At 37.9% G+C, this 11097-nt stretch overlaps 1 protein-coding gene across 1 annotated transcript; it reads right to left on the reverse strand.

Moving 5' to 3' along the window:
* Positions 1 to 5343: 5343 nt before the first annotated feature.
* LOC146995875 (protein GVQW3-like) lies at positions 5344 to 5757 on the reverse strand. Its single transcript, XM_085822998.1, has one exon. It carries the CDS (start codon positions 5755 to 5757, stop codon positions 5344 to 5346), a length of 414 nt encoding a protein of 137 aa, XP_085679124.1.
* Between the last annotated feature and the right edge of the window lie 5340 nt (positions 5758 to 11097).

The following is an 11097-nucleotide window of genomic DNA, read 5'->3' on the forward strand; positions in this document are numbered from 1 at the left end:
TTGAATTGCACTTGTACTACATACTATGTAACGCATGTGTAACAGTTCTAACAATTGTACTTGCATGTATGAGTTATGACCTATGCCGCATTGCTTTGGCAATATTTTATACCAGTACTCTTAATATTAGTCTGTATCTGTAGTGCAATGTTGTGTTCAATGTAATCCCAGCACAAGTCCTCAACCATAATTATTATATATCATATGTCTCTTAATATGAATTGCAGTGAATGTGATTTATCAAGGTACAGTATTATTCACCACTATGAATGTTGTAATGTCATAATCATTGTCCACTTTCCTCTGTCTGTGTTAATTACCGCTAGATATTTGCAATACAGTAATTTATGTCCTAATGCGCAGATATATATGGCACAGCTTTTATGTGAATCTATCATACGATACACGAATATGTCATTGTCTTATGGTATGTCTACAGGCCAACTGTACCTTAACCCATAATTTATATGTATTACCAATAAGTACTGTATGTAGTGTACTCCTTAATACCAATGTCAAATATGTATGTAATCTCCCATTGTTCTAATATCCAAACTCTAGATAAAGGTGGACGTGGCGCTGTACCAATTAACCCAATGGTAAAGGGATGGTGCCCACGTCCCCCGTCGTATATCGCGTATCGCATATTTCAGCCAGTCCCTGTAATGCAATTGAGTTTGCGAGGCAAGTATGAAAACCAGTTACACATATGACAATTGTAATAGCTACTGTATACCTATGTTAAGCTGAACCTCACGAGGCTTTTGCGCTTGAACGAAAAAAATTCAATCCGTTTTCAAAAAAGGACAATGAATTTCGCCCAGATGCGTTCGTTTATTTCATATTTTGGTAAGAAGCTGCTGCAGTGTCTCGCTTTTTAAATAAAGGGTAGGACAAACACAACCTACCATTTTATAGGCCCTACACTAGTACTATATAGGGTGTGTAAAGGGCATGAGTCGTAACGGCTAAATAGCATAATGCCACTGCATATTTTATGTTTTGTTTATTTTTGAAAATCAGATCTGTGAGATAACCAACTTTGTGATACACTGACGGAGTCGACACACGACACTGTCCTTACTTTCGTACACTACATACAGGTGGAATTGCTTTGACCTCTTCACTGATGGAACTCTTCAGGATCTGTAACTTAAGGACACATTATGCAAACACCCGGCTCTTTAGATACCCCACAGAAAGAAATCACAAGCACCCAGATCAGGGGAATCTGGCTGGCCACGGTATGTCCCCGTAAGGTGAGATGCTTCTGCGCGAGAATATCGTGCGTAAAGGTGCCATCGTGTCTTGAGCAGTATGCGCAGTTGACCCATTATGCTGGAAATAAACTGATGATAAATTAATGTCCTATTTCTGCAGTTCAGGAATCGGGAAAGTTGTCAGTAGGCTTCTACAACGTTTCGAATTGACTGTGTCTACGTTTCCTTGATGATTCTCAAAAAAGCAGAGTCCAGTAATCCTGGAAGCCAAAATACCACACCAAGCTGTGACCTTTTCACTTTACGGAGTTCTTTAGGATTCACATTACTCCAGTATCCCATGCTTTGTTTGTTGACATCGCCTGTCATTTCAAAGCGTGTCCCATTCCAACATAATAATGTTGAGAAGGATGTCCCTATTCTCTTTCCGTAGGTGGATAAGGTCTGCATTGAATTGTTTCCGGGAGGTATAGTCGCGCTCGGATAACTTATGGGTCACCTGCACTTTGATAACTTCAATCACTGTGGAGAATGCGGGTCACACTTCTGTCTTACAAGTGTAAAAATACAACACGTCTGTTTATTGACAACCTGGGACTCCTGACTCTTAATGCTTTCTAGAGTTCGGATTGTTTTCGGCTTCCCCTGTGGATTCTTATTCGTGGCAATTGTTGTACCACAAAACCGATCAATCCTTCTCCGAAATGTGTGCCGTTTTGGTACTCTTCCATGTCTTCGAATGCTGAATTGTTGTCGAAACTTTCGTTGCATAACTACCACACTATCACCACTTTTGAAATACGCTTCAGTCACAAAAGGTCAAACATTCCTAAAATGGCATCTTTTCTTTTTCACTCTAAACTGCTGGGTTTCATGCCGAATGCGCGCTTAACTGGGTCAAACAAACACTTCATCACTGTCTTTCAGCTGATACCAACCGTGCCAGCGATCGGCGTTCATGTCTGGTTCGATCAGCGAGTGTCTCTGTCTGTCTCTCTACGCAAGCAGCAGTAGTAGCAACAGCCAAACTTCTGTTACGAATCTTGCTAATTACCATTTTACTTCTCATTTTAACTTATGCTACTTGACCTGTGCCTAAATCTTTGGACTGAGCGAATACATAAGAAAATGAAGCATTAAAAAAAGAATCAGCGTAAAGCTAACTATAAGAAAAACATAAATACCAAGTATCCAAGAAAGCTCGTGCCGTAATTTTCAGTGAGAAATAACTATAAGGTATTTCTCCCACTTCCCTAGCGTGCCTTCGTGATGTAACGGTAGCACGCTGGTCCGGTATTCCAGAGGTCCGTGGTTCGATTCCCGGCGAAGACGGTTGCATATTTTTTCATCTTTTCTGCTTCCAATTAACCTAATGACTCTACAAGTGGCGCCTGAACTAAAAGGGTTGTGGATGATGATTCTCCGCACCCAGGATTTGGCGACATGTCCCCAAAAACCCTGTATATATGTATATTTAATTATGGCAAAGCACACGAGGGCTATCTGCCTAAGGGGAGGGATGCCTTCATGGAGGACTTTCTAAGGGAAACTGGCTCGTATACACGTTACACATGGGGAAAACCACGAAAACGCCCATGCAGCCAGCCCGTTCGCGGGATTCGAGCCTCGAACCGAACTACCAGTGTTCAGCGACATTACCGCTCGGCCGCTGGTGGGCCCCCTACAACCCTAGTCGCCCTTTAAAAAGGGGAGTATATAAGCTATTTCTCCCACTTCCCTAGCGTGACTTCGTGGTGTAACGGTAGCACGCTGAGCCGGTATTCCAGAGTTCCTTGGTTTGATTCGGTTGCATATTTTTCATCTTTCCTGCTTCCAATTAACCCAATGACTACTTAGTATTTTCATGCAAATGCAATTTTAATTAGCAAAATCGGTTTCCAATACATGTTCTCTACGAGTTAGAAGCTTAGTAATTCCGCATTTGTAAAAGTTCTTGTCTCTAGAGCCAACAAATTATCCTGTTGTTTGCGCGATGTCATTTCGGTTTCGGAACTATTGCTCGCGCAGATGGTTTACCCATGGCCAAAACCAAATGATAATCAGATGAAATAATGTTCAGAGAGTAATTTGGATGAGGTAAACCAGCCGTTGAGCCCGTTTAAAGATAACAGCCGTTGAAAGTGGTAGATTGTTTCTGCTGGAATCATTACTACATATATAGACACATGAAACACACACACATACAAAATTCAGAACGTGAAATTGAAAAATAAAATGTCACTGCTTACGTTGGAGGAGAAATCTTAGAATCACTTCTTTCTCCATTGATAATGGGAATCGAACTTTCCTTCACGCTTAAGACCAGATACCTAATATTCATATGAGGACTGTATACCATCATCTGAACGCTCCAGGCTGCGTTTTTTCTATGGCTTAAACATCATTACTGTCATCATTACTTACAACCTTAAGTTCAAAATCTCTTACTTGATTTCGATTCACATTAGCATCAGCTCTGGATTTGGTAGCTTTTCGCTTCAGCTATGTTAGACTCCTCAAATTCACATAATATATTTAAACACATATCGGCTACATTCGAATGTTTATCATTTTATTTCTTAATTTGACAACTTCTCTTCTCTCGCTCGGACACCTCAACAGAGGCTGTTCACACATTTTTTAGACGACGTATATTGTATTCACAAAACTAAATTACATAAAATTCTTGTGTTTTAAATGTACTACTTGACATCCCTTATTCTGAACTATCTTTCGACACCGCAATTTCCAAGATAATAATGCCTTCTGAAGTGGCAGAGGAGATATTCTATCCCATTCCTCCCGAACAGCTTTCCAGAATCCTGTTAGGGTTTGGGGACAACGTTTGGATAATGCAGTTTTTAAAAGTCCGAAAGCACAAAAATCCATAGGTGACACATCGAAAGATTTAGTAGGGATTATGGCTTTGATACCAGTTTTTTGTTCCATTTCTTTTAGGAAATTTACAGTGGATTTTGATGTGTGACTGCTAGCTTTGTCCTGATGGAGTCTAACAGATTGATGGCACTGTGGGTAAAGCGATGGTATTTCATTCAGAAAAATTGGCGATAAAATATGTTCCTGATAGTATTTGGAGTTAATCGTGACATTTTTGTGTACTCTGTTTATTTTTAACTTGCCATTATAAGAAAAACAAGCAACAATCATGAATCCCTTAGAAAAACATTCTTTCGATTCTTTGAACCATGTACTTAATTTTTTTTCTCCACTTTCATGGTAATAAATGGCTCCTTTTTTTTTTTTTTTTCTTTTTTTTGTTACATTCATTTAAATACACCCATGCTTCATCTATTGGGACAACTGTTTTCTATTTTTTTATTGGATAAGTGTTTCTCATATACGAGGGGTGATCCAAAAAAAAGTTTACAAGGCAAATGAAAAAGTATTTATTAACAATAGAAACAAGATACAAATGGGAATCAAGAGACACATCTGGCCTTCACTTTTCCACATAGTCGCCAAACCTGTTTAGACATTTGTCAGAACGTTCGACCAACTTGTTTATCCCGTCTTAGTAGTAATCAGGGCCCTGCTCATTGAGCCATTTCTCGGCAGCTGTTTTCACTGCATCGTCTGAGGTGAACCGTGTTCCGGATAAGTATCGCTTCAACGCCGGAAAAATGAAATAGTCACTTGGAGCCAAATCGGGGCTGTATAGGGGGTGATTCCAGACCTCCCACTTGAACCTTTGCAGCAATTCCTGAGTCTGGCAAGCTGTATGGGGCCTAGCATTGTCATGCAGAAGAATGACGCCTTTGCTCAGCAATCCAGGCCGTTTGCGTAGGATGGCTTTACGCAATTTCTTTAAGGGGCACAGTAACGGTCGGCCTTAATGGTATGGCCATGCTCCAAATACTTGTTTAGGATAACACCAGTCGTATCCCAGATAAAGGTTGCCATCACTTTTCCGGCAGAGGGTGTGACCTTAAACTTCTTCCTCGTCGGTGATCCAGCGTGTTTCCACTCCATCGTGGCTCTTTTGGATGTGGGGGTGAAGTGATGAAGCCATGTTTCATCATCGGTAACGATGCGATCAATGAAGTGTTGGCCGTCTGAATGGTATCGCTGAAGAAATGTGAGGCTGCACATCATTCGAGTGGCCTTATGCTCCGCGAACAACGCACGTGGAACCCAGCGGGCACAAACTTTGGAAATATCGCAACTTGTCGGTTACGATACGCTGAACCTTACCATAACTCAGGTCTAACTCTGCGGCAATCTCACGCACGGTTACTCGTCGATCCCTTTGGATGATTTCTTCAACACGTGCCGTGTTGATATCCGTCCTTGAAGAACTTGAACGGCCGCTCGCTTCCATATTGCGGTTTTCCACATGCTCCCTGCCCGCTTGATAAGAACGACACCATTTCGCTACCTGTTGTCTACTTATTGCTGTGTCCCCGTATACCTCAACGATTTGTCTGTGAATTTCGGATGCGGCCACATTCTTGGCCCATAAGAATCGAATTACGGCTCGCACCTCTATGCGAGACCACTTTTCTAGACGTCGTGCCATTACTGTCGCTCTTAAGTGTCTGCGTAGAACTCGTAGAACCGCTGTAGGACAACAAGAACCGCTGTAGGACAACAAGCGCCACCTGTCAACCACCCTGGGTGGAAATATTCGCTCCACTATTATTACGTTTCAAATGCTTCTGCTGGTAAACTTTTTTTTTGGATCAACCTACGTAGAATTCTGCAGCGTGTCCTGCGTTGAGCGATATGCTTTGGAAGAAGAGCGAAATGTAGCCTTCGAACCACTGCTTTGTTAAATTTGCCATTTTGAATAACAACAAAACTTTCAAGCCACAGACGATAATTTTGACTTTTAAAAACACAGAACAATTGCAATTACTTCTTTTGCAGCAAACGATTTTTTATTACGGCTTACCAAAATCGTCTAAAAAATGTGCGAACAGCCTCTGTATAAATGTTTTCGTCATAAAGAAGCCAGCATATTTATGCAGCTCGGCCATGGTTCTCAATCAAAAAGCTTTCTAGCAGTGTTCTGGCAATACAGATTCTAAAATTTTCATAAAGGTCAGCTTTTAAGTAGAGAAAAAAAATCTTAATAAAGATTATAATAAAAAAAATAAAATACAATAAAATATTAAAAAAAATTATAATAAAAAAACAATCTTAATAACAATGGGATAATAGATTGTCACCGTGCAAGCAGGATTTTGCTCGCTAATCAGTCTCTCCCTTTTTCGCATCGCGTTAACGTTGCAGAATTATAGCACTGACCATCAACACAGATTAGGAAATTGCTATTACTCATTTTAAAGGAGATTTTTAATTTATGACAAACCAACATTTCATGGCAACCAAAAATGACTTAACAATTGCACAAACTCACCATTAATGAATATCGCAATACATGGGTCAAGAATATTCAAATGGTTAAAATGACGGAAGGATGCACATGAAAATCATTATAAATGTCACTCATTGGAAGTGAACAAATGATATATGAATGAACATTTGTGGCTAATATTATTAAAATAAATCATTAAGCGCAATTATAGAATAGTTTCAATATATGTATATAACATTTATATCATTGACAACCATGTTCAAATGTTAACAGTAAGAAGAAAATACGATTCTTAAATGAACAAAAACTCGTTTCTTGTAAAAACAAGTCTGAATACCTTCCCCTCACTTTTTTTCAGAAAATTATTACACTGTTTCCTTAAATATTATAAAGTTGGAAAGACAAATAACTTTATTTCATAATAAGCAAGTCCTTTAAAGGGAGAAAAATAATTTTACATTTTAACAACACAAATCGCTGCATATGCGTATAAAATTTCTGATTTACATAGAATTTGTTGTGATTTACATTTCAATTTCCATACCTAGAGTAGGGAAACTAAACGTAACTGAAATTTCATAAACAAATTTAATCCAGTTAGCAAACTTTAACTCAATTGATTCTAAACTTCTTATATTTTAATTCAACAAGTTAATTAAAATGCAGGAAAAGTATCTCCAGTATTTTAATAAAATTAAAAACTGATTTTAAAATGATAATGATCTCATTTTTAAACTAAAAACTTCTCAATATGTAAATTAATTTTAAAGCATTTAAAATTAAATCCAATTAAAATGCAACAACAAAGTTCATAATACAGTAATAAAAATTAAAAATTTTAACTTTAAAGTGATAAATTACCCCTTTTTTAATTAAAAACATCTTAAAATGTTATCAATCAACATATTAATAATAAATAAAAATTACCAATGACACGCATGCAACAAATAGAAATACTGATTGTTGACCTACTTATTGGGAGTTTCATTCCACCTCTGAATATTCATAAAAATAACAGATACGTAATATTTTAAAGAATTAAGATATTTCTCATGCATTTTCGATTTAAAAAGAAAAGAAAACTAGTTTTCTTACACATTCAAACACGCAGAAATTAAGTACTTTAAGGACTTATAAGAACCAGGAATGAAAAAAAGTAAGGAGCTACAAGCAAATGGGAATTGAATAAATTAAAGCCATAACCTATGCCCAAACTTCACTTTTGTGCAACCATTCTAAGAATAAAACATATCCCTAAGTAGGATACAGTAATTTTAACACAATTATAAAACAAATTCAAGGATAAAATCAACTTAGTAATATGAGTACTGAAAATAAATATGAAATAATACATGGTCAGGACAGGACCATAATTTTTAGAATTTAATGAAGCACCGAGCAATAAAATTCAGGGATGGCAAAATTTTAAAAACTTAGAGCAGTCACTGCGCAGTAAAATTCAGGAGAAGTCAAAATGTTAGAATTTAGGGAGTTACCGGGCAATAGAATTTAGGACCTACACAGATTGCATTCAGGTAGCAAAATGCCTTGTGAACGGCCCCCAATGTATTAACTGGTCCCCAATGTATTGACGCATATAAGATGAATCTTTTAAAATAAAGATAAACTTGTTACGAGAAAGACTACTAAGATCAAGCGTAGAAAATTCAAATAATTATGTTCTCACTATGCTTCCAATAATTCTCAAAACAGAAACTCATTGCAACTCCGTAATACAGGGTGGTTCAGAATTCATCATCAATATTTGGGGGGGGGAGGCAGGGAACAGGAAAAGAAGGAGATTTCACATACGAAAGTATGGGCACAGACGAACGCATGGTGGTGTAAGAGGGCCCTGTGTGCACACAACTCCCATGCATAAGCACAACTGTTTGATGCAGTCAGTCGTCAATCGACTAGGTGACTTTGCAGAAGTAACATGAACCGGTATACGTGGAATGAACTTGCAGATATGCATGTAACTTACGGTGCGGCAGGAGGAAGATGTCTTCGAGCCAAGCAGTTGTATGCAGCGCGCTTCCCCAACCGCCGGGTGCCACACCATCAAATGTTTTCACATATTCATCAACAACTGCGTGAAATAGGATCATTTGCTGCTACTAATGTTAATCCAGGGAGGCGCCGATCGGCATGGACAGTAGCAGTAGAGGAAGTTGTCCTACAGGAAGTCGACGAACAGCCTGGTGCTAGAACACGAAGTATGGCTAGGCAGTTTGAAATTTCGCAAGCAACAGCGTGGCGGATATTACACGTTGAAGGGTTACATCCGTTTTCTCTGCAAGAGTGCAATTATTGGTAGTAGACGACCATCCCAAGCGTCTTATTTCTTGTCAGTGGTTCATGCAGGAAACAGCCACTGATTCCAATTTCCCAACGTTTGTTCTTTTCATCGATGAAGCGTTTTTTATTCGAGAGAGTATCTTCAACACTCACAATTTGCATGCGTGGGCTGATCAGAACCCACACGGTACAAGACTTGGAGCTGCGCAACAACGTTTTGCTGTCAATGTGTGGACTGGGATTTTCGGTGACTGTCTGTTGGACCTGTATTTACTACCGTCTCGTTTGGATGGTGCCAAGTACCTGGTATTTCTTCATACTGTGTTACTGGATCTTTTGAACAAGGTTCCTGATGGTATTATCCGGCGAATGTGGTTCCCGCATGACAGCGCTCCTGCACATTTCGCAAATGCTGTGCGTGCTCACCTATGCAGAATGTTGAGGTCAATGAATTGGTCGGCGATGGACCGGTTTCTTGGCCACCAGGTTCACCGGATTTATGTCCAATCGATTTCTTTGTATGTGGTGCTACGATAAACATGGTGTACGAGATCCCTGATGATAGATATGAACCTTGTAGCATGCATATCGGTTGCTGCCGCAAACATCCGAGAAATGCTAGGCATATTCCAGAAGGTCCGGTTGTCCATGCAACGCCGTTGTGAGTCATGCATTCTAGCACATGGTCGGCAATTCAAGCACCTCTTATAAGTCTGTAAAACCGACGCTAAGAAATGTTACATAATAAATCTATATATATAATGTTACATAATAAATTACTAAGAAATGTTAGATAATAAATGTTTTTTTCCTTACCACTTCCTTCTTATGTGTTCTTTCCATCATTGAACTGGGGGCATTTTGCCCTACTACATGGCATATGCGCCTATGCATTCCTATGTGAAATCACCTTCTTCTCCTATTCCCTACTTCCCCACCAAATATTGATGATGAATAATGAATCACCCTGTACATCTCCATTACTTATTAATTTCATGACGGCGTTTTTCATTTTGTCACACTTTTCTGCAATCTTCTGAATCATAGGTCTATAAATTTTGCTTCCATGTCCTTCTAGCATTCGAGATGCAAGGTCTAAAATTCGAGAGCAAAATTACCTCCCCCAATTCTGTAAAAGCAAAAAGCTAAAAGATTTTGGGGGGAAAAAATCATAAAAGAAAAAAGAATTTTATTGAGCAGACTAATACACATTTGAATAGTCTGAGCGAACCACATGAGAAAAACTCTTCCCACGAAAACACATAAAAAACAAATGAAATTGATTTTAAAGTAATTAAAATTGCTTTTTTGTTTTCGCTAAGAAGCGTTTCAGCGTTTGTTATCGTGTTTCCTTTCCCAACTCAAAATATTTCTGAATCGCCAAAATGAAATGTATTGCCACTTCGTAACATGAAAGGGTATTATAAAAATGTTTTATCTTAATGCTATTTCTTAAATATAATTTTAAAATATTACCATTGTTTTAATGATACGTATTTACTAATGTTATTATGTTCGTAAAAAAAATCGTTCAAAAGTTCATTTTCTGCAATCATAAAATATTTTACACACAAATTTATCTTAAAATCACTGAACTTTTGATAAGTCGCCAAATTTAGCTCCGTTTAATACAAAAATTTGTATTGTTTAAAGGTAAAAACTATTTTGATTTTTTACGAACTCTTCACTCGCAAAAAAATAACATCGAAATGTTTGTTTCGCCGCTTAACCAGAAACACGAGTATCTCACCGTTTATGTCAAAAGTAGGAACGAATTCAAACAATAACCCATTAATTACATCAGCGGTCTCAAACTCAAGTGGCCCGCATGCTCGAAGGCCCACAACTGATTTAACAAAATTAATTTTTTTTATTAACAAAATAAAAAATATATTAAATAAATATTAAATTTCGCTGACTAAGTACTTTTAATCGGAGCAATGGATTATTCCAAGTCATTAAAACCTGTTTACAGAAATTATTCCGCCTAAAATTCACAGAAAAGTCTGAAAGGTATATCATTCGATTACTAATCTTCTAGTGTTGGATAAATTAGTTCTGGGATTTAGACTTCTCTCTTCCTCCGCTTAGACTTATTTAGAGTGACTCGAAAGAGTACCGGGCATAAAGAAATTTTCAAGATATTAGTGACAAAAAATGAGCTATTATTACAAAATTAAACATTTTTCTTTGCTTTCTGCATTTAAATAACATGTTACGAAGAATAATATTAAATAC

Source organism: Stegodyphus dumicola, chromosome 8 (assembly GCF_044657685.1).
Source record: "Stegodyphus dumicola isolate Sdum_Otavi_A_Nest chromosome 8, ASM4465768v1".
Classification (NCBI taxonomy): domain Eukaryota; kingdom Metazoa; phylum Arthropoda; class Arachnida; order Araneae; family Eresidae; genus Stegodyphus; species Stegodyphus dumicola.

Coding starts and splice junctions, on each gene's coding strand:
- LOC146995875 (XM_085822998.1), bottom strand. CDS start 5,757: ATGGCACGACGTCTAGAAAAGTGGTCTCGCATAGAGGTGCGAGCCGTA.